The 26,976-nt window shown below is 31.3% G+C and overlaps 3 protein-coding genes across 3 annotated transcripts; all 3 read left to right on the forward strand.

The window, feature by feature from the left end:
• Nucleotides 1-7,098: 7,098 nt before the first annotated feature.
• LOC132037689 (early nodulin-like protein 4) lies at nt 7,099-8,642 on the forward strand. The gene is made up of 2 exons (XM_059428239.1): nt 7,099-7,393; nt 8,115-8,642. Exons 1-2 carry the CDS (start codon nt 7,222-7,224, stop codon nt 8,507-8,509), a joined length of 567 nt encoding a protein of 188 aa, XP_059284222.1. The 5' UTR covers nt 7,099-7,221; the 3' UTR covers nt 8,510-8,642.
• Nucleotides 8,643-11,182: 2,540 nt separating this feature from the next.
• LOC132036743 (early nodulin-like protein 3) lies at nt 11,183-12,458 on the forward strand. Its single transcript, XM_059427125.1, has 2 exons — nt 11,183-11,486; nt 12,062-12,458. The coding sequence occupies exons 1-2, from the start codon at nt 11,315-11,317 to the stop codon at nt 12,418-12,420; spliced, it is 531 nt and encodes a 176-aa protein (XP_059283108.1). The 5' UTR covers nt 11,183-11,314; the 3' UTR covers nt 12,421-12,458.
• A 7,474-nt stretch (nt 12,459-19,932) lies between these two features.
• LOC132036993 (wax ester synthase/diacylglycerol acyltransferase 4-like) lies at nt 19,933-26,164 on the forward strand. Its single transcript, XM_059427415.1, has 5 exons — nt 19,933-20,203; nt 20,824-21,408; nt 23,295-23,648; nt 24,731-24,868; nt 25,668-26,164. Exons 1-5 carry the CDS (start codon nt 20,009-20,011, stop codon nt 25,824-25,826), a joined length of 1,431 nt encoding a protein of 476 aa, XP_059283398.1. The 5' UTR covers nt 19,933-20,008; the 3' UTR covers nt 25,827-26,164.
• Nucleotides 26,165-26,976: the final 812 nt, after the last annotated feature.

Genomic DNA, 26,976 nt, shown 5'->3' on the forward strand with positions numbered 1-26,976 from the left:
TTTTGTGTTAATTTGAAGTGGGTGTTGTTTGAACTTGTTAAAATGATATTTAGAGGTTGAATACAAAATTTAAGATCATTCGGATGTGATTTGGATTGATCTAGATCAAAATCGTCCTTGAAAATTGTTGTTATATTAAGAATATGAGATTGTTTACAGATGCAACCTGTGCAATTCAGACTCTGTATATAAACAACTCATGGTTGTTTAAACAATTTGTGGTTGTTTATATATGCAACTTTTGTTGGTTGCATTTATGTATAAGCAACCTTAAGTTGTTTAAAAAAAAATATGATTGTTTACGTCTGCAACATGTGCAAATTCGTATTTGCACTAAACAATCACGAGTTGTTTAAAAAAATTGTGTCTGTTTGCGTCTGCAACATGTGCAAATTCGTATTTGCACTAAACAATCACGAGTTGTTTAAAAAAATTGTGTCTGTTTGCATGGGCTCTTTGCAAGTTCAGGCTTTATGTATAATCAACCACGAGTTATTTAATTAATTTGTGGTTGTTTACGCATGTAACCATTGCAAGTTTAGATTTTAATCCTAGGCTACATTTACAAAGAGAGCAGACAAAATTCATGTCCATATGCATCTATTAAATTTGGATTTTTTTTTATTTAACTGTTGTATTTTTCGACAAAACGTGTAGTTGTTTAGACATGAAAGTTGTGGTTTATAGACTTAAAATTCTGCTTGCACAACCACAAAATTATTTAAAAAATATGTGGTTGTTTAAACACACCCTAGTTGTTTACAATAAACAACAAGAAGTTACCCAGGTTGTTTACATGAGAATCACACTCTTTGTAAATTATTAGTAGTAAACAATCATTGATTATTTAAATAAGTACTGATTATTTACTATAAACAACAAGAAGTTGTTGGGCAAATACATGTTGTTTACGTAAGAACCCATTTTTTTGTAAATTATAGTAAACAATCAATGGTTGTTTAAACATTAGTAAACAATCAATGTTTGTTTAAACATACACTGATTGTTTACAATAAACAACAAGAAGTTGTGCAAGCAACCATTTGTTATTTACATTTGCTTACGTGTAATTCTTCATTAAGTCACTTGATTGATGTTCAATTATTATCAAATTAATATTCAATTAAGTCATGTTATGTATAATTAACTATTAACTTAATAATAATTGAACGTCAAAATAGTCATTTGACATATAGTTAAATTTTAATTTATTGATCTAATGAAAATAAAACATCAGTTGAGTGATTCTAAATAATAACTTATTGATCTAGTGATAGTTGAGCATTAGTTGGGTGATTATATGAATAATCGGACATTAACTTATTAACTAGATAACATTTGAGTATCGAACGAGTCATTCTACAAATAGGTTAACTTTAACTTATTGATCTAATTAGAATTGAACATCAAATGAGTGAATCTATTAATAATAATTTAATAGTAACTTATTGATATAGTGATAATTGAACGTCAATTAGGTGGTTCTATAAATAATCGAACATTAACTTATTGACTCAATAACAATTGAACATCAAACGAGTCATTTTACATATAGGTCAACCTTAACGTATTGATTTGATTAAAATTAAAGATCGGTTGAATGACAACAATTAGGTAATTCTATGAATAATCTAACATTAACTTACTAACTTGATAATAATTGACCATCGAACGTGTCATTCTATATATAGGTTAACCTTAACCTATTGATTTGATCAGAATTGAACATTAATTGAGTGATTAAATTGCTAATTTAACAATAACTTATTGATATAATGATAATTAAATATTAGTTGTGTTATTATATTGATAATCGAATGTTAACTTATTGACTCTATAATAATCGAACATCGAACGAGTCATTTTTACCGATAGCTAAACCTTAACTTAATGATTTGATTACAATTAAGCATCATTGAACATTTTTACTAATAATTTTAACAATAACGTATTCATCTAGTGATAATGTGAAAATTAATTGAGTGATTCTATGAATAAATAAATAAACAACATGTTTTTGTTTAATAAATAACCGTATATTTATCTAAAACAACTCATTATTGTTTAAACAACGAGTGAGTTGTTTAACCAATCACAAGTTGATTACGTTAAACAACTCCAGGTTACTTAAACAATATGTGGTTGTTACATTAACTTACATTTAATTCTTCATTACTTTACTAAATTGATATTCAATTATTAATAGATTAATAAATATGCATTAACTAGATGTTAATCTACTAGTAAAATTCGGTTGATGTTTAATTATCATTAATTCAACAAACGTAATGTTAACTAGTCGTTGGGCTCTTTTTCCCGATTTAATGTTTATATTCTCTTTGTCCTCCTTCCTCATATGTGGGGAGGTATTTTTCTCCAAAAGCTCTAAAGAAATCTCTCAAAAAATTTCAAATGGCACTAGATTTATAATGTAGTTATAATACATGGACAAAGTATTTTGTGTAAATAATCATAAGATATTCTGAGGTTATTTGTGTAAACAATAACAATAAGTTGTTTAAACAATATATATACATGGAGTCTATATGTGCAAAGTTCTCTGTGTAAACAAATATATTTATTTTAAAACAACTACAAGGTTGTTTAAACAACTAGTAGTTGTTTGAACGTAAAACCTACATGTGCAAGTTTTTTTGTGTAAGCAACTTTGTAGTTGTTTAAATATCTTAGTTAATTTAAACAGGTATCATAGCTGAAAAACATACAGATGAAGAATGCTAAAATAATTTTTTATCTTAAATCCATAGAATAGACATAATACCATCTTTTTTGAAGTAATATACATTGAATTGACAAAAAAATTCAAGAACCAAAGCACTAAAGATAATATACATTAATTTAAATATTTTAAAATTTTCTTCACTAATTCAAATGCAAAAGTAGAAGGTGAGATTGAATTTTATTTGGGCACTGAGATTGAAGAAGAAGAAGAAGAAGAAGATATGAAGAAGAAAGAAAATGACGCTGTTGCAAAGAGGATGAAGAGTAGAAAAAGGGCGTATGTTTTTCTTCTTCTTCTTATTTTTTTTTTTTTTGGGGTAAAAAGATGCTTTTATACATGGGCCTTTGTGCAAATTAAAGAAACTTAAGGGTATATAAAAACTTGGCTTTTAAATGAATCTAGCCTCATTAAGATAAAGTCCCTTTTGCCCAATTTTTAAAACTTGAGTCTTAAATCCTCAAATAGATAACTCAAAAGTCTCTTTTAATTCTATCCCCCAACTTAGTTATGTTGTAGTTCCAAGTTAGGCCTCATAAGGCATAACATCTATAGTTCTAAGTTATGCCTAAGGCAAAAGTTATGTAAGACATAACTTCTATAGAGAAACTATGCCTTACGATTATTTTTTTACTCTGCTGGGATTCTACAGAAATTAGTCCTTAAGGCCTATACTCTACTGGGGTTCGAACTCAGAATCTCAGAGGTATCAGCCACTTAAAGAGCCAAAGGTTAAAAATTAAAGACCAGCAATTTGAGGGGGAAAAATTAAAGATCACCCCCGAATAAGGACATTTGTGCGACTAACCCGTAACAACAGCCTATCTCACTTTTAATGATGAGAAACTTACAGCCCAATAAAAGGGTGATCTAATTTACAAAAAAAAGCCAGCTTAAATATGCATATGCTATAAATATAATATGCATATTCTCTCCCTCTCTCTCTCTCCCTATCTCTCTCTCTCTCTCTATATATATATATAATCCACACGCGACCAGTAGGTTCAGAATTTGAGTCACACTGTACGTATAATATACATATCAATGTATAGAAATATACATATCAATGTATAGGTTTTTGTGTATTTAGGCTATTGCCGGTAATTAGATTCTGCTGACCGTACATTTACATAAGTTTTCCTTCAATTATTTGAGTTTTTTATTTTTTATTTTTTTATTTTTTTTATAATTGAGAACAGTTACCAATTTACCAATATAGATACACACAAAATCAAATAAGAAGTATTTATAAACAAGAAAAAAAGTATTGTATAAATTTGAAATTAACAATGTCATACAAAACAATTTCAACTTACAATTAACAATGAACTAATAGCAAACTACTACTTATGTACCACAATCTTACTAAAGCAATAAGGAAAAGAATTCAAATATGATACGAATAATGAACTAAACTAACAAAGAAAAATAACCAAGGACCCTTGTAGTATCAAAATATTAATTTTTACTATTTCTTACTATTATATTAGCCCCTTAAAAAGAAATCTATCTGTTATTAAAAAGAGAAGAAAAATCCTTCATATTAAGCTAGGTGGCAGCCTAACAATAGGCCACTTGGCATTATTAAGACAAAATTAACGACCATTGTAATTTTAAATAGAAATCAAGTTTAATTATATGTATTTTGACTTATAAATGCCTGCAATGTCGCCAATTATATCTTTTGATAATTGGATTACTTTATTAAGTTACTTACTATTGGATTCTATTTATTTTTTTCAAATCTTTTATCCCTCTTTTCGATTTTTTTCTCTTTGCTTATTCTTACTATAGATTTTTGTTTTGTTGAAAATTCTTATCCTTTTCTTGGTAGAAAGTTGAAATACAAGTAAAAATATTGTTAGTGGATCATGGATGTGTACAAAAACTCAAAAATATCGTTAAGAGCATGAAAGATTTCATACAATAGTTATTCGCATGCTTTTCAGACAAATATTAGGTTAAGTATCTTTCCTTTTTTTTTTTTTCTCACTTTGAGATGATTATTAATGGACTAACCTTTATAGGTTGTTATCCAAGGAATCATGACCCAAAAAGAATTGTTGACTATGTGTCTCACTATATATATATCGGTTGGTTTACCTTTTGATCAAGATTGTTTCTTTTCTTTTTTATGTTTCAACTTTCATGTATAATCCTAAATGCAGGAGCCGGTAGGAACGGTAAATAACGGGACGGCGTAATTTGAAGAACTTAAGTCATTTTTTATATTATTTGTTTAAAGGAAGTTTCATATGAAGGACATATTTTCAATTGAAGTTGCTAGATAACAAAGCACTAAATAGTATTATACACCTTCTATCGTAGAGACTCTAAAATTACGCATGGATAAATTTTCTTCTTGACGTCCCTGAAATATGAATTGAGTAGATTTTTAACTGCATAAAATCAGAAGCGGACCCGTATGGAAGGGTGGGAGTGCACCTTCGAAAAAAATTTGTATATATATGTGTATATACCTTGAGAAATTAGTATATATTTAATTGTGCACTTTAACAAACGAAAGTGTCTTTAGGGCACGTTGATTGCAACTGTTGCTTCCTTTACATGTCAACCCTGATCGAACCCGAATGTCACTTTTAATTATTTTTTTGAGCCTATTTTTAGGATAACAATAAGCGTTAAATGAGCTCGCCCAGATTCGAACCTATCTTTTGTCTCCGCATGTTGCACAACCTTAGCCACTGAGCTATCTCTTTCATTTGCTTCACTGTATTAAATTTTATTTATTACACATATTTGACCTATATACTTGTATTTTCACCACTGCTACGCTATTAATGACCGATCCGACATAGTATTATCCCTGAGTCATCATTAATTTTTTTATTGGCATTTATGTTAAGATAATAGTGCCCCGCTGTCTTAAAATCTTGGGTCCACCTCTGCATAAAATTACAGTTAAAAATGCTTGAGCACATCTCCCTTTTAGAGACTCCCAAAACATTAGAAATGTGGATTATTTGAAAACATATGCGAGTAGAAAGTTATTAATTGTAATCCAAATGTTTGGCATATTATTTGTAATCATACACAAGAATAGTAGAGAAAGAGATTGTCATGCAAAGGAGCAAACTGAGTTTATCCCTCTTTAGTTTAGTTCTTTCAATGGTTTACGGTTTATGGAATGTCAGAGATTAGTGTTTCGTCTGCAAGGACTTGTAATTGCGGGCCAGCAAGAAAAAATAAATAATTTTATTAACTTTTCAATTCCTTTTGTATGATTTAATTTGAACGAACATCTACAAAAGTATTTCGTCATATCAAGAATTTTATTTATTTAATTTTAAATGTTATCTTTATTTATAAGTTAACTTCATTGACGTCATCATACAACAATTGGTAGCATCAAATATTGTATATTATTTGAACACCATAAATATTTTATGTTTTCCCAAAAATGGGCTAGCCAATATAAGTTTAGTTGAGAAAAAAATAATTAAGTCACAACATAAGGTAAAACTCCATTTGAATCATTAAAGACTTTAATCCCAAAATTTCAATATAATAAAAAGGAGAAGAACTTTGGTACATGCATTTGTTTGACAACAAAAAGGAAGTCTAAATATACTCTACGAAAAATGATGTTATCTAACTAACAAAAAAAATTATCTGATTTAATATTTTAGAAACATTGAGAAATTGTTGATCGAACTACCTTTACAAAAACAAAACAAAAGGCAAGAGTAGCAAAACAATACATCAAAAAAGTTGTAAATTAAAATTTTAATGTAGTTTGAACTCGGGCTTAGCATAGATCAAATGACACTAATACATGTACATAAGGGTAAGGCCAGACGCCTAATTTTCCTGGAGCCAAATTTTGAAGCTTATAAATTATGAATTCTAATCTTTTTAAGTTATTGAATTCTAAATTAATAATTTATACATATTTAGTAAATTTCAAAACAAATAGTAAAAAATTTGAACCAAAATTATTGACTTCCACCGAACTCGTAACTGATACTCTGCCCCTGCTAATACATGCACCAAGTCCACAAATAGCTTCTAATGTTTCCCTATTTCTACTACGTACTACTCTGTTAGTAGCTTTCTTGATTTACTGCCGTCTGTAATTAATACGTTTACATACAGAAAAAAAATATCCATGACTTTGAATTTCTGATTAATACTATGGTTTAAATCTCCAATATGAAAAGGCCAGGTGTGTGCAAGCGTTTTTATGGCAAAATGATAAGCAGGCAATTTATGAGAAATTAAAACAGACACAAATTCCCAGCTAAGACTTTCCATATACTCCCACCAAAACCCAACGGTAATCTCATTTCACCATTTCAATAAATGCAGGTTAATTAATTTTGGCCTCTTTTAAACCCCTCACAATTCTCTCATTCTTCATCTCAACACCTTTCTCTCTTCCTCCTTATTTGCAATTTTAATAATTTGCTTTTGAATTTTCTCATTCTCCTGGTACTTAGTTTGATCATCTGCATATACATATGGATTCTCTTTCATTTGTGGGGTTTTTCTTAGTGATATTTTTGAGTTTTCTTTGTTCATCACAAGGCTATAAGTTCTATGTTGGTGGCAAAGAAGGCTGGGTGTTAGAGCCTTCTGAATCATATAGCCATTGGGCTGAAAGAAATCGCTTTCAAGTCAATGACACTATTGGTAAAAAAATTTATCTCTTCTTTCTCACTGTATAATTTAAAATTTAAAGTCAGTGAGTCTAGAATGAATATAATCTGTGTCACTATATGTTTACATTTTTTTTTTTTGTATATATAAGTGATTAATCATAAGTAACGGTTCAGTTGAACTGTTTAACTTTCTCTAGATTTACATATGCTGCTACTCCTTCACACTAGTTCTTTCTTGTGTTTTCTATTAGATGATTATAAACAGCCCTCAATTGTTTATTTGGACCATATATATGTGTTAATGAAAATCTTAAAAACTAGTATAAATATTACTATGTTTTCATGGCCTCATGTTTTCAAATAACTTAGAAACATCATACTGCATCTAAATTATAAATTCTAGATCGCCCTATGATCATATATACATATTTTTGAGTTTAAAGTTTATACAACGACAGTATAAAAAATAATTATACAACCAAATTGCTTACTAGATAATTACCTGTCAATCTCTTGATGGTGGTAATTTGGTACACACATTATACAACCAAATTGCTTACTAGAGAATTACCTGTCAAACACTGTCAGCAATTTGTTAAACAAAGAAGTACTAACTTGTCATCAAACGTGAAAACTTTTTTACACTGTCAGTATATAATTTTTTTTTTTTAAGTAGATACTACTACTTGTCATCAAACGTGAAAACTTGTTTACATTGTTAGAATATATAACTTTTTTTTTTTTTGGTGCAGTGTTCAAGTACAAGAAAGGATCAGATTCAGTTCTGGTGGTTCACAAAGACGATTACTTCAAATGTAACAAGACAAAGCCAATCCATAATATAAAAGATGGTCATTCAAAGTTGAAATTTACAAGATCAGGTCCATTCTACTTCATCAGTGGACAAGATGATCACTGCGAAAAGGGCCAAAAGGTTCTAGTTGTTGTCATTTCTCCCAATCATCACAAAGGCCATAAATCTCCAAGTCCAGTCACACAAACACCGTCAAGTTCTCCGGTTACAGCCCCAACTTCATCGGGATCTGTTTCACCGGCTCCAGCTCCGGCTAAGTCGGATGCAGTAGATGTTAGTTCAAGTGTTTTGGTTTGGGTGTTTAGTTTGATTATGGCAACTGTTTTTCTGTAATTTGATTTAATTTGTTGTGTTACTTTTGTTTTTTTTTAATGTGTTTAGCTAGATCAGTAGATTGTGTTTTTAAAGTTGTGTTATGACAATTAAGATCTTTTTTCCGTTGTTTCGTGCTTGATTTCTTTTTGCTAAATTTAGAAATGATGAGTTGAATTATACATACTCCCTCCGTTCACTTTTACTTGTCCGGTATTTCAAAAATAGATTTTCACTTTTACTTGTCACTTTTATTATATCAAGACAAGACAATTTTTTTTTCCTGTTTTACCCATAGTATTAAATACCCACTTCAAATCATTTTTCAAATCCAATAAAAATATGCACTAATTAATATGGATACATTGATAAATTATGCACTTCATTTATTATTTCTTAAGAAGTGTGTATAGAAAAAAATGGATAAGTAAAAGCGAACGGAGGGAGTATCTTTCTTTTTAATGCATTAAAATGTGACGTTAGTGTCAAATGATAAAGTGTTCGCCAAATTAAGAAGCGTGCGTGATAAGGATTTTGTTGCCAAAGATTGATCAATCATAAGGCGGAAGGTTATTTTTTGGCACAATGTTTTTTTTTTTTTTTAAAAAAACTATTTTTTATTACTTTTGGTCGATAACAAACAATCAGCAATGGAGTAAAAGATTTAAACAAAGGAATTCAAAAAAAAAAAAAAGGTTTCTTACGCTAAGAGGATTCAATAATAAAAAGAAATTTTGTTATAATTTTTCAATGAAGGGGTTAAATTGAACCCCTTGCACCACCCTTCTGACTCCCCTCGACAACAATTATCTTATACAAATAATTAGGATCTGGCTCCTCTCCATTTCCCTAATCTTCATTTTCCCCAAATTCCTATCTAGATGAATGACACTTATCTAATTTTATTACTAGTGGTATAGATTTAATTAACTAAATCAAGGTTTTAATCATGATTAATACAATAGATATTTACATATATTTACTCCTAAAAAGGGGGCGACCACAAATCGAGCAACACATGTGATTAAAAACACTAACTAACAGTTCTATAAAAATTCTAGCAAACAGGATTTGCAAGAAGCCTAATTAACCATTGGGGTAAATGAATGTAAAACCGACGGGAGATAATCAAAAGTAAATTGCTACTGAAAATAAAAATGTCATGTTATTAAATTTTATGAACATTTTAAAATAGAGCAACACGAAAAAGAGAAGACAGTTTTCTTAACACAATTAGTATGTCTTGATTAATTTCGTTTGAGAGTTCAGAAGATGATTTTTTTTAAAAATTTGGCATAAAACTTATCATCGACCATTAAAAAAAAATTCCTTTTAATTTCAAATGATTAGAGCTTATATTACCCATGATTTTCTTAGGTATAAACATTTCTATTAAGATTTTAAGTAAGAAAATTAAGCAGGTGAACAAATGTCTTGTATTTGGCTACATGTGATTCAAAATGCTAGTAACAAATTTGGAGGGGATAATTATTTTAGGGTTTGTTCTTTTTTGTAAATTAAACATTATTTAATAATTAAGCACCCCAACCGGAAATGTGTTGCTCGATTTGTGGAGTTGCCTCCTTTTTGGAGTAAATATATGTAAATATCTATTGTATTAATCATGTTTAAGACCTTGATTTAGTTAATTAAATCTAAATCACTATTAATAAAATTAGACAAGTGTCATTCCTAGATAGGAACTTGGGAAAAATGGAGACTAGAAAAATGAAGAGCAGCCGGGTCCAAATAATTACTCCTCATTTCTCATTTCTTATAGATGGAGGTCTCGATTTGAACCCTAAATATAAAGGTTGCCTTTAGTAGAGCATTTTTCCATTTTGAACTTTCCTGGTGTGAAAACGGATTAATCGAGTCTTGAATACCGGACAAAAATCATAAAAAATAAGGTCATCTTGCAATTCTTGCTCTCTAGAGATTGACCGTCACTGAAGAAAGCCGTTGGAAGGTTAACTACATGAAAGATCTCAAAAACTTCTTTCATTTTTGGTAAGATATTTAAGATAGTGCGCAAATGGCAGAGAATGCATTGAACAGCGTTCTTACTGATAGTATGGTCGTAAATTTACCATAATATGCTATAAAAAGAAGGAAATACTCCCATCCGTACATTTTTACTTGTCTTCAATGTTGATTTGGTATATGTAACTCGCCGTGAAATTGTACGTACTCCCTCCGTTCATTTCTATTTGTCTTTTTGGCATGCTTATTAAGGAGCTAAAATTAGAATGACAACTTTATTATATCACCCTTTGAAAATAATAAATGCGTGCAATGTTTTGAAAAATGCATTGAGAAGTAATTATAGTAAATAATAAGGGTAAAGTAGGAGCGTAACTAAGTGTTAAATCTTGATTTTTTACTGAACAAGTAAAGGCGGGCATCTATTTTGAATATAGAGGATAAGTAAAAGTGGACGGAGGGAGTAATTAGTAAATGGTTGGACAGATTTAATCACATCATATATATTCCAATTGCAGGCAAACAAAATTGTTGTTACACTCATACTACTGATCATGGTATGACAATAATTATTTTGCCTCAGATAATTATCTTAGGCTTGCAATATTCTTTGCCCAATATTGGATATTTCTTTAATACTGATTCCAAAAATTCCCAGCTAAGACTTTCGATATACCAAACCCAACGGTAATCTCATTCACTATTTCAATAAATGCAGGTTAATTAATTTTGCCCTCTTTTAAACCCCCCACAATTCTCTCATTCTTCATCAACACCTCTCCCAATTTTTATTTGTGTCTGAATTTTCTCATTCTCTTTATTCTTAGTTTGATCTGCATATACATGGATTCTCTTTCCTTTTTTGGCTTTTTGTTTGTGATATTTTTGAGTTTTCTATGTTCATCTCAAGGCTATAAGTTCTATGTTGGTGGCAAAGAAGGCTGGGTTTTAAACCCTTCTGAATCATATAGTCATTGGGTTGGAAGAAACCGCTTTCAAGTTAATGATACTATTGGTAAACTTTTTCCCTCTTGTCTTACATACAAAAATAGAATTTAGAATCGTTGTAATAACATATATATATTTATATTTTTATGTTTTTTTCATATACATATAATAAAAAATAATGAGTTCAGTGGAACTGCCTCGCTCAATCTAGCGCTGGTCGAGAGTTTTTCTTAAATGGGGTTTATATATGATAGTGACATAGTTATAAACTGAAGAATGCTCAACTGGACATCTTTTATTAAAATGTTATACACAATATATAAGAAAATTATAATTATATAGGTCACGAAAAATATCTTGTACATATATATTAAGTCTTGAACACTTTTAGTGAAATTCGTGTATTCATCATTCATACACATATTCGTGATAGGGTAAGGGATTGGTCAATTGAATCCACAACATTTTTATTTATTTATTCAAGCTATATATGTGTGTGTGTGTCTGAAAACTCTAAAATTTGGTATGAATATACATTTTGGACTTACACTTTCAAATAACTCATAACGTTGAACTCATGAATATTAAAATTTTAGGTTCACCCTAATGATTATACATCTTTTTTTATTTTCTTGGTTGCAGTATTCAAGTACAAGAAAGACTCAGATTCAGTTCTGGTGGTTCACAAAGATGATTATTTCAAATGCAACAAGACAAAGCCAATCCATAATCTAAAAGATGGCCATTCAAAGTTGAAATTTACAAGATCAGGCCCATTCTACTTCATCAGTGGACAAGATGATCATTGTGAAAAGGGCCAGAAGGTGTTAGTTGTTGTGATTTCTCCCAATCATCATCACATGAGCCATAAATCTCCGGTGGCACCATCACCGGAATCTGTTTCACCAGTTCCGGCTCCGGCGAAGTCATCTGCAAGGGATGTTAGTTCAAGTGTTTTGGTTTGGGTCTTTAGTTTGATTATGGCAGTTGTTTTCCTGTAATTTGATTTAAATTGTTGTGTTAATTTTCGTTTTGCTAATGTGTTTGGCTAGCTCCATAGATTGTTTTTTCAAAGTTACGTTGTATCATGACAGTTAAGATCTACTCTATGAGACGTTAGTGCCAAATGAAATACTTGCCAAAGAGACGTGCATGATAAGGATTTTGTTGCCAAAGATTCAATCATAAGGTGGAGTTATATTTTTTTTCCAACTACGTTTTCTTTTGGTTAACAACAATTATCTTTATCTCCGTTTTAATTTGTTCGTGTTAGTTTGACTCGGCACAAAATTTTAAAAAAATAAAGAAACGCGCACTTTATCCTTCAGGTGCGAAAATAGACTAATCAAGTCCTGAAGAGGTACTGAATACCGGATTAAAAACCATAAAAGTTAAGGAGGTCTTAGTTTTGCGCTAAACTTTTTTTAACCTTGCAGTTTTTTCCTCTTTAGAGACTGTCACTGAAGAAGGGGAGGGTAACATTTATATGAAAAATCTCAAAAAATAATTGTTTTTTGGTAAGATATCTAATTAAATAGTCCAAAAATGGCAGCACAGGTATTGATCAACGCTCTTTAGGATGAACTAAAGTTGTAAGAAGCGATGAAAAAGTTCCTCTACAACTTAATAATAGTATGAGAAAAATTTACCATATGCTACCAAAAAAAGGAAATAATTAGAGATGTCTAATTTGGCCCATAAATACGTAATTCACCCAAAAACCGTAAAGTAATTATTAAATGGTCGGACAGATTTATTACATCATCTTCCAATTGCAGGCAAACAAAATTATCGTTACACTCATAGTACTGAGTCTACTGACTATGGTAAGACAACAATTATTATGCCTCAGACCTATCAATTGGTCGCACAAAAAGAATAAGGAAGATCTAGTTACTTAAAAATTAAAATTCAAAACAAACTGAAACTCTCTATTCCTTAATGATATGTTGATCAAAGAGATAGGATAACATACGAGATGGTTCATCAAGAATTGCTCCTAGCACATCGAGTAATTTCAGTACAGCCACGACGGTAGGGATTAATCTCCTGTTTCGAATTGCAATCGTAATAAGAAGCCCCTCGTACATTACACGGAATATTATCAGCAGAAAGTGCTGCATAGCTCAGATAATTATTATCTTCTGCTTGCAATATTCGTCGTCCATAGATGCTTGAAAAATCATGACCAAAATTGGTGTAGTGATATTTGTGATCATTGTAATAATGTGATGAAGATGATGATGTAGAATCAACAATCATCAGTAAGAATACACTGAAAATCATACATAGTCGAAGATTCATGCTTGTTGAAGTGGAATAGTGTATGTGTTAGTGTGATAATGGGTACATAAATATTGGAGATTTCTTGATAACCTTGAAAGATGATTTAAGAAGAGGAAAAAAAAAAATGGGCAATATATATGCAATGTGTGATTTATAATATTTCACTATTGGTGTAATGTATAGTTTGTTTGATATGCCCTGGTCTTGCTCCTTCGTTGCTATGATTAAGGACTTCTAGTTTTAGATCAACACTTCTTTTCTTTTCTAATACTATTGAAATTTTTTCTAAAATTGCTTTGCTTTGTGACTTCAATATAAAATAGGGAAAAATACATGGTGTGACCACCACCACCAACACAAAAAAAAAAAAAAAAAAAAACCTAAAAAATCCCCATTTTAAGCAAATAATTCGGGTTGGCCGTTCGACCCAAATTAATGCCAAGCGCTAACCGCCCAGCCCATTCACTCCAAAAAAAAAAAAAAAAAGAAGAAGGGCAACTTACATAAATAACTACTTTTTAATGCCTGCTTTCTATCCGTAGCTACCATTTTGCTATTTACAATTCGAGCTACATTTAGGCATTTTCGCTGTATTTAACTGTATTTCAGTGTATTTGAATACATTGTTCAGTTGTATCCAACCTTATTTGATGTCACGTGTATTTGACTGTATTTGGATACATACAACCTTAATTTCTTTGAATACATGTATATCCAAAATGATGTATTTAAGTGCATTTAAATACACGACGGGGGTTGTGTATTTTAGTGTGTTTATATATTGATGTGTCTTTTTATTTTGGGTGTAGTTGAATGTATTCAACTGTATTTGTATGTATTTGAACAAAATTTTACATGCAAAATTTCAAATACACTGTATTTACTCGAAAAATTGTATACAAACATATGTACATAGATCATTCAACCAACATATACAGTCAAATACATCTAGTCCACTCCAAAAATACAATCAATCAACGACTATATTTGACTGTATTTCAACAAAATTTCAACTACATTGTATTTACTCGAAAAATTGTATACAAACATATGTACATAGATCATTCAATCAACACATACGATAACTACATCTAGTCCGCCCTCCTCCCCCCCCCCCCCCACCAAAATACAATCAACCAATGACCGTATTTGACTGTATTTCAACAAAATTTTAGATGCAAAATTTCAAATACACTCAGATCTAAGATACAACAAGGAGAAGAAGCCATGAATTTCGGTATCCGTCAGATCTGAGAAGCATAATGACAGTGGAGGAGGCAATGACGTTTTGCAGATCTAGTGGTGTCGTCGTGGAGGAGGAAGAAGCGGAGGGGAAGATGTGGCCACCATTGGAGCAACAACACGTGAGAAAGCTAACTTGACCGGAGATCTAGTATTTGGCCGCAGAGATGGAAAAGACGGCAACGGCCGAGGGAGAAGAGAGAGGAAAAAAGGAGAAAGGCACCAAAGAGAGGGAAAGGCATTTGACCGAAGAGAGAGAGAGGGGGGGAGAGAGGGGGGGGGGGGGGGGGGGGAGAAGAGAGGAATGGGGGAGAAATACAAGCCTAAGCCTAATGTATTTTGGTATAGCTATGAATGGTAATTTGCAAAATCACTGTAACTATACTATCAATAATTACCTCTTAGAGGTAGCCATGCCAATTAATTATTCCAAAAAAAAAATAAAAAAAATCAGACTTTCGTGGAAAAGAGCGAAAAGTCTTCACTAAAAGGTTCGCTACAAAAGGACATGACTATTGTGGTGACTAAAGTCTCCATTAAAGATCGAGGAAACAAATTCATACTGTATAATATCCTAAAACTTGTATAATATGTATATAATTAGTAAGTAAACAATAATTATGCATTTATTAAACATAAATTATACACCAATGATACATTTTCTAAGTATACATTAATAATACATTTAATAAACAGAAGTTATACGTTGATTATACATTTATTATACACAAATTATACAACAATGATAATTTTCTATACATATACTTTAGGGATGAATATTCTATACGATAATGATACAATTTCTATACGTGTGATACATTTTTTCTATACATATACAGTTCCGATACATATTCTATACAACAATGATACATATACAATAGTGATACATATACAACAATGATGCAATTTATATACATATGCTGGAATCATTTGAAAAATGGCTAGAAAATTGAATTATTTTGAAAAGACTAAAAAACAATTTTTAAGATTCTTAAGCCATCGGGTGTCAATAATTTCACCCGGATGGCCATTTGTGTCCTTTTCCCAAAATAGGGCTTTTTCATTTTTGTCCCGTCGGTTGAAATTAATTACGGGGACTATTTTTATTTTATATATTATATGTATATTTATGTATACAATATGTATATTATTTATATATATTATACTTAAATATACATAACTTATACATTTGCTCGCTATCTCGTAGATTAGATCACCGAAAAGACGTTGGACTGGAATCATCTCTATATTGATATAAACCAGTTTGGGAAATTCTCTTGGGCTACTCAAAACTTTGTGGGGAAGGACATCCACCCAAATCCTAGTGGGCTTTGAAGGAAAAATGGGCATTTTAATCTTCTGTGGAGAAATAGTTACTTTTGTTAAGTAATATAGTAATTATATCAATAAATTTATTCTGTGGAGTGTAAATTTTGACTTATTTTGTAACAATATATTGAGGATTATAATAAGACCAGATTGAAGTCGATATGTGAGGTTGACTTATAAATGTTAAGTGAGTGCGAAATGAAATTAAGATGAAGTTGATCGATTACATTAGTGTTGCGTGTTCCCGTTGTAAACATCCTTGTAGTATTTTTTAGTATATCTTTGAAAAACCGCCTCCGCCTTATAATTGGTTTGAGTGTGATTAAATATACTTATACGATAATTTAACATGTTTGTCTGACTAAGTAATTACTTGATCAATATAAGATTGAATATAATTAAAGGGGCCAATCACCTCTCCTATTCTCAAAGGGAAGATGAGATTCCATATAATTACATACTAAAATTTTAAATTCTTTTATTTATTTTTCAATATTTTCCTTTTCACTCTTATATTTTTGTAACTTCTTATATTTTGTTTCTTCCTTTTTTTTAAAAAAAAAAAAAAAAAAAAAAATCTTCTTACTTGTACTATTCAGGGACCAATCTACCCATTAAAAATGGGTCACGTGAACAAGTGGTCACCCGACTAAACTCGGTATATTATGTATATAATCCTTAAAATATATCTAATATTAATCGAAGGAACACATGGTTAAACTAGATCGAGTGAAAGACTTTGTTAAGTGTTGGGTTTAATCCCTTAAGGTTGTGGGATTGAACCCTACTAAATGCACAAAAAATTTAAGGTGAACTCATCCCCTTGAAATCTTGGATTTGCCTATGGTACCATTACCTTTTTTATGAGGTTCGTATATTAAATAGATTATTTATTTCCTTTTTTTTTTTTTCTTGTTGAAATGAATATTTTTCTCTCTCATAAATATTGGTTAATGGTTGATTGCCAACTTGCAAGTTACCTTCTTTATTATGCTTATAAAAGGCCTTGCAGATGAGAAGTGTAAAAAACACACTTGAAGAAGGAAAGTAATAAAAAAATTTGCTCGTCTCTTTCTCTATTTTTCTTGCTTACTACACTTTTATTTTAAAATAGTTGGTGGTTGAGTAGATTAATTAATCTAAAGAAAGGGTCAATTTATTAGTGGAATAACGTGGAGGAGGAAAATTTTCAAACAATTGGCTCAATAGCTCGACAATCTTCCAATCCCAAAAAAAATGACAAACACACAAGAGAAAACTCTAATAATTGTACGTTTCAAAAGATAAACTCTCTTATAAGTTTCTTTTTCACCAATGACCACAGTTGGAACGGCATTAATTATCTGGTTATTTGCACAAATAGGACCTTCGAGTGCCACTATTTGGATTTTTGCTTTGTTAAAAAAAGGTATAACAACTATTTTGCCAAAAACTGAAGTACAATCTTTAGTCCTAGTAGATCACTAGAATTTCTAATTTGATATTGAGTAAGACTGCCTTAACAACATATAAAAAAAAAATCAGTAGACGTTTTTTCTTCAAAATTGATCTTCCGATCCAAATCAAACTCCAAATCTAACACTCAACCTTGGTTGTTCCATTATTAGTTCACCAGCTTTCATTTTATGGGGCACCATGTTGAATCATATATGTATAGCCATGAGAAAGAGGGGAAGAATTAGTAACCACGTAAACCATAATTGTGGAGACACTTGTTAAATCAATCAACAATCACCCACCAAACTTGGTCCTAATTAGTTTCTGGATTTATCCTATTACTCAATTTTATTGTAAACTTGTACCCAAATTTTTGCAACAAAAATTAAATAGGATATGAAAGGTCATACTTGTGCGATACGTCAGCTTTATTTAGACCACAAGAATAGGTGTGTCCTAATAATTGCATTTACATTTGGAAGATGAAGTGTCTCAATTAGTAACGTTTTTAGGTTTAAAGTTCATTATTATACTATAGTCGCTGTTAGGACTTGGGAGTATCCATTTTTGGGGTTATCTCTGTGCCTTTTTTTTTTTTTCCTTCTCGCACTTCATCTGTGCTTGACAATTTGTACGACTTTTCTTCACACTTCCTTCTGAGTTTTATACTTTTTTAAAAAAGAAAATTTTCCCTTAATATTAGAATTAAGAGGCAAATTTAGGATTTAGATTTAATTTATTGTATTTTAAAAAAAATGATGTATGATAAAGAATTTAATATTTATTAACTTTTAGTGAATATATATTTCGAATTAAAAATATTGAGTTCAGTTGAACACGCGCGTAGAGACTAAGCTCTATCTACTGGGTAAAAACTTACCTGAACCAGGTGTTTAACTCAACCAATGAATGCAAGACATGCGTCTGTTATGCTCAAATTTATCATTTAATCCTGATCAAGTAATATGAACTTTTATTTAACTACGATTAAAATGATTGGTTGGATGTAAATAATCGGTGCAAGCAAGTATTTTATCAGTGGTTGTAGGACTAACATGGGCGGAGATAGAAGCATAAATACGGGTTCGGTCTAATTCCGTAGCTTTGGTTAAACAATTTATTTGTGGTATAAAATTATTACATATATAAATATATTAAATCTGGAACTCAATTATTAGTACTTGTATTCGTTTTATTAAAATTCAAAACCCATTCAAAGTCTTCACTGCACTTCTAAGGACCAAACAATGTCTATTGTAGCATTTACTATAGATATTATATCAGCAGAAAGTACGTAGATGATTGGCAATATTTGATTGGAATTAAAAAGAGTACTTGAAAGTTATTAGTTGTGTTTGGATTATATTAATTATGTATAAACATGAATTTTCACTTGAGAAAAATAGTTAGGGGCGGTTTGATTGGAAGGTTAAGTCGGTTATTTCAGTATAAAATTTGAGATTAAATATATCTATATCTGGTTGAGCATATTATTTGATATCAGGATAAATTGTATACCACATATTCACTGGATTATCTATCCTATATATAAGGTGGGAAGGACAATCCTAATTATTATTATAAGATCAATCTAGATTATAAATCGAGGGTAACCTGATGTTGAACCAAACTACCCTTTAAAGACGGATGAATACTCTCACATTTCTTTTCCAGAAAAGAACTATGAAAAGCACTTAATGTTTACAAGACACTCATATGTTTGTCAAAATCAAAGCAAATAAATATCTCCATCACAATTAAATATAAAGCCAATCAAGGAAGACTTTTTCAATTAAATATTACTCCCTCTGTCCCATAATAAGTGTCACCTTATCTAATTTTTTTTGTTTCATAATAAGTGTCACCTTAGGAAACCAAGACATAAATTGATTCGTTTTTCCAATTCTACCCTTAGACAATAAAGTAACATCTAAATGATGATTGAAAAAGCCACATAGTAACTTGGTATTGTTGGATTTTCAATATCAAAAGGTTTACTTTTTGTGCATGCTCTAATCAAAAGATAAAGGTAGTCAATTTTTATTATATAGGAATAATTTGGTAAACTTCACATTGCATTATTGATTTCTTAATATGCGTGTTTTTGGCTAAGATGACACTTATTATGGGACGAAGGGAGTATCGCACAACGTGCACGTGATTCATTTTTGGATTATAAGCCACCGCCTAGCATCTATTTAAATACACTTTACATGCCAAATGCTAATTAAACCAAGTGTTACAGAGTACTCTTTTGATCACTTATGAGCTACTGAGAAATTATTAATCAAGAAAATGGACATATCAGTGGAAGAAGAAGTATTTGAGCCAGCAAGTCCAGGCTCTCAATATTTGAATAGCTCCAACTTATCACTATCTGTGATTGCTGTGTTGGAATCAAAAATTCCACTAGAATATGAAGAGTCACTAGCCATAAATTTACTCAAGGATGTATTTGTCCCTATAAATCCACGGTTTTCCTCAATCATGGTGAGCTCTCTCGTCTATTCCCTACCCCCCCTCCCTCCCTTCCTTTTCTCTCTATTTTAATATGAGATGCCACAAAAGTTAGAGACGGAGCGGAAAATTATATTGTGTAAATAGGATAAAAATAATTTTTTGTATATATATAAATTGTTGAATCCACTCGACATGAGGTTTTTTGTGTGTGGTGATATAGGTGGCTTCAAAATTTACTTTAGGTTGCAGGTTTGAATCAGAGTCATGACATAGCTAAGTGAATTGTAGGGGGTTCAATTGAGTCATTTCTGTAATTAAATTATACTGTATAAATAAGGCAAATATATATATTTTTTATTCTATATAAATAGTTGAGCCTCCTTTAACATAATTGAACATTCTAGTACAAAGTAAGGATGTTCAAAATTATTTTAAATGACATGCTCAGACCTCAACTACGACATTATAGTAACTTTTTGAGTCTTCTTGTACCGATTAAATTTCTCATTTCGTTGCTTTTTGATTCTAGTGTGACGTTTTAAAAATTCTGAATATGTCACTCAATCAAGATATTCTAGTAATTCTTTTAAATCTTCTCATATCAATTAAATTTTTGACTCCGCTGCTGATATTCTATCTTTTCTAAATAGGTCACGGGAAAGAAAGGAACAAGAAAATGGAAGCGAGTCGAAGTGAACTACCAAGACCATATCAAAACCCCAGTATTTCCAACTCAAAAGCCCCTCAATTTCTACGACGAGTGCTTCTCAAATTACATATCAAACTTGACCATGGAACAATTCCCACAAAATCGACCACTTTGGGAAATTCACATATTCCAATATCCAACAAGTGATGCAGCTGGAAGTATAATTTTCAGACTCCATCATTCACTTGGTGATGGATATTCATTAATGGGAGCTCTTCTTTCTTGTTTACAAAGAGTTGATGATCCTTCACTTCCTCTAACATTTCCATCACGCCAAAGAACGAATTTGAGTAATTCGAATAAAAATCGACGTTTTATTCGTATTTTTAAAAGTGTGCCTAGATTTTTCAAGGGAATTGCGAATACAGTGTATGATTTTGGATGGAGTACTTTGAAGAGCACTATGATTGAAGATGATCGGACGGCGATTCGATCGGGTGATGACGTTGAGTTCAGGCCGATTGCTTTCAGTACCAAAACATTTTCACTTGATAGCCTTAAACAAATTAAGGACAGCTTGAACGTGGTAAGTATTCATGATATTTCGTCTATCCTTCGCTCAAAAAATAATGATACTTTTTTACATTAGTAGTGTGTTTAATCAAGTTAATCTTCTTTCTCTAAAGGATTCTTGAAAGGAGATGGAAACAGAGAAATTGCTACTACTTGGATAAGAAATGTTTTATCACCATGCTATATACATAGCGTGCTATAGTAAATTTGTTTTTAGTTACTATAGAGACATCTATTTTTATATTTAGGTGAACAAACGGGAGTTTTGACTTAAGTTGGTACGTGCGAATCTTCAAATGAATTGCATACACGTGTTTGTACTTTCTTGGAAAAGTAAATAAGTTTGTCTAACTCAGAGGTGTCGTTTTTGTCATGAATTTTAGCTGTATACATGGATAGTGACTAAACTTTTTGTATTATCAGGAGTATAATTTACTTTGTTACGTATACTCGATCTCTCCATATTTTGTTGTCTTAGTTTGACTTAGCATGGAGTTAAACAAAGTAAAGAATAATTTTGAATATTGTGATCCTAAGCTAATTAAAGCTATGTATTATGTACCAAAATATCCTTTAATCTTATAATCTTAAATATGTTATGTGGTAATGTTGAAATGAAACAAACTAAAAAGAAATTAAGACAAATAAATTAAAATAAAGGGCGCATTACTACAATTACCTTTTAAGTGACTTGAAAATGCAACAATTTAAACCGTCAATGCAAAAATGTATTCCCGGCTTGGTTTGTGGTTTCGTCTAAGGCCTCATTTGTGTGCACTTATTGGAGATCTGAATCTGAATGGTTCAGATCTTAAGCCATTAAGTGCATTTGTTTGCATTAAGATATAAGCACTTATTGGGTCTGAATAGGTCTTGATCATTAAGATCTTGAACCAAGTCTTAATATCATTAAGAGGTATTTTTGTATGAAACTTTTTTATTACCAGCTTCATCCCCAACCCCAACCCTCCACCTCAACACCCCCCCCCCCCCCACTACTCTCCACTCCAACCTCACCCATCCACCTCACCACATACCCACCCACCCTCCACTCTAACCCCCCACTCCCCACCACCACCACCCCACCACCAACTCCAATCCCACACCACACCACCCACCCCAGTCCCCACCACCAACCCCTACCCCCACCTGCCCCCACTCCCCACCACCAACCCCAACCCCACTCCCCACCAACCCCACCATCAACCCCTGCCCCATACCACCCACCCCCACTCCCCACTACCCCCACCTCCCACCACCAACCCCCGCCCTCACTCCCCACCAACCCCGCCCCCACCACCTCGCACCCCTCACCCTAACCACCCACTCACCACCTACCACGACTACAACAAATCTCCACCATTACTAGTGAACATAAATGTTTCATTTTTTTTATCAAATAATATTTTTTTAATTAAATTTGTATTTATTTTCTACTATTTAATTACTATTTAATTTGAATTGTATATCTATTATGTTTAAATAAATACATTATGCACATTCAGATATTGACAAATAAGCAGTCTTAATCATTCAGTGTTCAGACCTAGAGACAACATCTTAATCATTCAGATGTGCATTCAGATTCAGACGTCTTAATCTTAATGAAAACAAATGAGTCCTAATTTTAATTTCTTTTCCCTAAGTCGACATCTCATTAATGAATATTGTGTATGAAAATATTTACTCAATGATCTGACGTATAACAAACCTCTTATCACATGTTAAATTATATTGAATGTATATAATTTTTTTTTTACAACGTTGCGATAATAATATCAAAATTTTAATTATTCTCCATTAATTCTTTTTTACACAAACTACTATAAGTCTATAAAACAGTCTTCCACTTGCCCCCCTTTTATTTATTTTTACCTTTTTGGGTGTGATTTATGACAGACAATAAACGATGTGATAACGGGGATAGTGACATACGGAACAAGATTATACATGCAAGAGGTAAACCAAGAATCATGCAATGGAAAATGTAATGCTTTGGTTTTATTCAACACAAGGGCACTTGGTGGTTACAAGTCAGTGAGTGACATGATAAGGCCTAATTCTGATATGCCATGGGGAAATCACTTCACTTTTTTGCCTGTCTCATTGCCAAAATTATCTAGTTTGGCTGATAGTAATCCTCTTGGCTTTGTTCGAAAAGCTCATCGAATCATCGAAAGGAAAAGAAATTCTGGATCTATTTGGCTTACTAGTAAATTGCTTGATTTCTTGAGAAAGCTAAAGGGTCCTGAGGTATGTTCTCTTACACACGTTAAGGAAAAATCTCGGTAAATTAATGCTTCTTACTGTATTTGTTTCAATTTATGTGACATAATTTGAATTGATATGGAATTGTAAAAGATACGAAGACTTTTTAAATTTAGGTCTAAAACATGTCATAACTTTCATGTGACTAAGTAGACATTTGGACATGAATTAAGTGATATTTTAAAAAAATAATGTAGTATTTGAGTTAACATTGAAAAATGGTATTTGAAGTTGAAGTTGTGTTTAAACATGCATTTCACTTTTTTTTTTTTTTAAAGGTAAATGTTGCAAGTGGAAAAAAGAACACTTAGAAATATTAGTCAAAACCAGTTTTTCAAATTTGAAAAACTCATCTTTAAAACTAACCAAAAAATTATTCTAATGCGCAGCCAAACTTTGTTTCGAAAAAAAAAAAAAAAAAGGAGAAAAAAAAATTCATGTCCAAATGAGTCCTTAAAACTTTTGAAACTTGTAGCTCTAAACATATCACAACATTTTGTGCCTATAAAAGCTTCTCATTAAGGGTACAAAGCAAAGTATAATAATTGTTTCCGAAATTAGGTTTATCTATCACTTTTTGTGGAATGAACTAAAATGAAAAATATGTCACATATATAAAGTGGAACAGGGGGAGTATCAGTGGCGGATTCAGGATTTTCACTCAGGGGGGTTCAAAAAATAACAAAAGCTAAATGTAAAAAATAATGTTGTTGAGGGGAATCAAACCTAGGATGCTAGAGACAATTTTGAACACCCTGGACCGCTTGAGTTAACTTTTTGCATATGTTCAGGATGTTCAAAAGTTAATATATGTACATAAACACAGAAAATCTATTCTATATATACACTGTAAATTTTTTGCCGAACACCCTCACCTCCACTTAAATACCCCTTGGGGATTATACATTATAATTAAAATCTAACATTTATGCCCAAAAAAACTTTTATATTCTCTATTTCTGTCATATTACAAGGTGTTTAGCGTAAGTTACTTTAAAATCTTTTACGTTGTGTTCTGGTTTTGATTTATTGTTCGGAAACACTTAAAAATAAATTTCACATTTCAGGCGACAGCTCGATTTATTCATGGAACATTGAAAAACACAAGCATGGCATTGACAAATTTGATAGGGCCACTGGAAGAGATGGCTTTGGCTAATCATCCTGTTAAAGGATTGTATTTTATGGTGACTGGTGCTCCACAGGTGCCTTCATTATTTTCTATTCTTTCTTTAATTTGAAATTTCTTCTGCAAAATATGTCGTAACACCATAAATTATTGTTAAGAAAATGGAGATTCAATCTAACTCAACCTAGAAAATATTACTTATGAGGTGAGAATTGTCTTATACCATATGCAAAGATTAGAATAAATCGTCTCCTCAACAAATGGGAAAATCATGTTTTATAACACAAATTTCTCACTGAATGTCGATGGGAAAAAACTTAATTTCTAGTAGTGGATAATATAACATATTTGTCCAACATTATATTGAATAAGTCAAGAATATGAGTCTGACTATCTTACGTACCTCTTGTTAGATCTAGAAAATGTACATTCAAGTACAATTCAATCCCAAAAGCTAACCAGGAGGTGAGATTAATTGTCCAAAAGTCTAAATTGATGATCATATAAAGGATATTCATGATTGAACGGGTGTAGAATAGCGAAGAATATGTGCTAGCTAATGCTAATTATTAAAAGGGCTTGTAACATATTTGGCCGCTCGACAAAATAATTATACCCAATAGTCAAATATACTAAACATGCATGTACTCTAATTTATATTGATAGCTGCCCATCAAAATAATATTCGATAAATGTAATTTTTTTTATATTAACATATATATACATATAATATACATATTTTATGCATAACTCGTGTATATTTTTTGTATATATGGCTAGCGATTGTAATTATTTTTTATGAGCAATCGAATCTGTAACTTTCCTGCTAATTAACAAACCATTTAGCTATTTGTGTGTTTGTTTTGTTTCTGCAGAGTTATTCAGTGACGATGGTGAGTTATGTGGATAAGCTTAGAATAGTAATCGCAGTGGAGAAAGATTTTATAGATCCAAATAAGTTGAAATCCTGCATTGAGGTTGCTTATGATTCAATTTTCAAGGCTGCAGTCAACTCTTCTACAGTGGTAAAATAGGAGCAACTCACTAGGGTTAATTTCACAAATTGTCATATATAACGTGTTCTCCATTTTTTTCCCAAAGGTCATTTGTTAAAATAAAATAAAAAAGTGGAATGTGCCACTTCAGCAAAAAAATATTTAAGCCAACCGAATGTTTACATTTCCGTCTATCGTGATTATTTGATCACCATGGTGAATTGGTGACAGTGTTGTAATTTTTATGTTATAAAGCAAAGCTGTGTAATATTGATGTAAAGATGTATAGGTTATAGAAGCCTATGATTTTATGTTCTTTTTATTTGATTCATCATGACCTTTTAAATATTACAAATATCTAAAGAGTTTTTGTCAAAGTTGGATATGAGTATACATCGTATCTTGCAGTGGGGGAACCACATTGAAGTTCGATATACATACCCCTTGCTCAATTTTTTTTACTTATTCTACATATATATTAGAAGCAAAAAATAATAGTAAAATGTATGATAAATATAAGGGTTCAATCCTTTTGAATTGAAAGACAAGTTTAATATAGTCTATTTTTATAAAGTAGAATCCCCTTAATGAAATCTTTGGCTCCGTCACTGCCCACTAGTATCATGCTCTAACTAATTCGACTTGTAACTCTTACATGACGTTCTAAAAAGTACTGAAAATTAATCGAACCACCCCGATACAAAAAGAAACCGAGATAATTGGGACGGATTCAAAAAGTGTAATTGTGATTATAGAAAATAAAGTAGCCGAACATAATTGTTATGATATAAATTTTATAAAATAATCAACCGAACCAAAATAATTGACGCCCACGACCATATGCAAAAAGGAGGCCTAACATAGAAATTTATCTTCCAGAAAATTGCATGTCGTTACTGCATGTGCTCTATGGCTTTCGGTTAATTGGATCTCAATAATCTCATTAAGGTCCTCAGTCAATTCAAATTAGAGTCCGCAATTTAATTGACCCAAAAACTAAGCAAGTGAACCAAAATACCCACTAAAAAAAAAGTTACATTACTATCTTTTGCGCATGAAATTTCTGCGCAAAAGGACTTAACAGTTAACGGCGCTGTTAAGTCCTTTTGCGCAATAGGGGTTAATTATTTACTATTTACAACACTATACTAGCTTTTGACCGCTTTATATGACACACTTATATTGCGCA

Source organism: Lycium ferocissimum, chromosome 11 (genome assembly GCF_029784015.1).
Source record: "Lycium ferocissimum isolate CSIRO_LF1 chromosome 11, AGI_CSIRO_Lferr_CH_V1, whole genome shotgun sequence".
Classification (NCBI taxonomy): Eukaryota; Viridiplantae; Streptophyta; class Magnoliopsida; order Solanales; family Solanaceae; genus Lycium; species Lycium ferocissimum.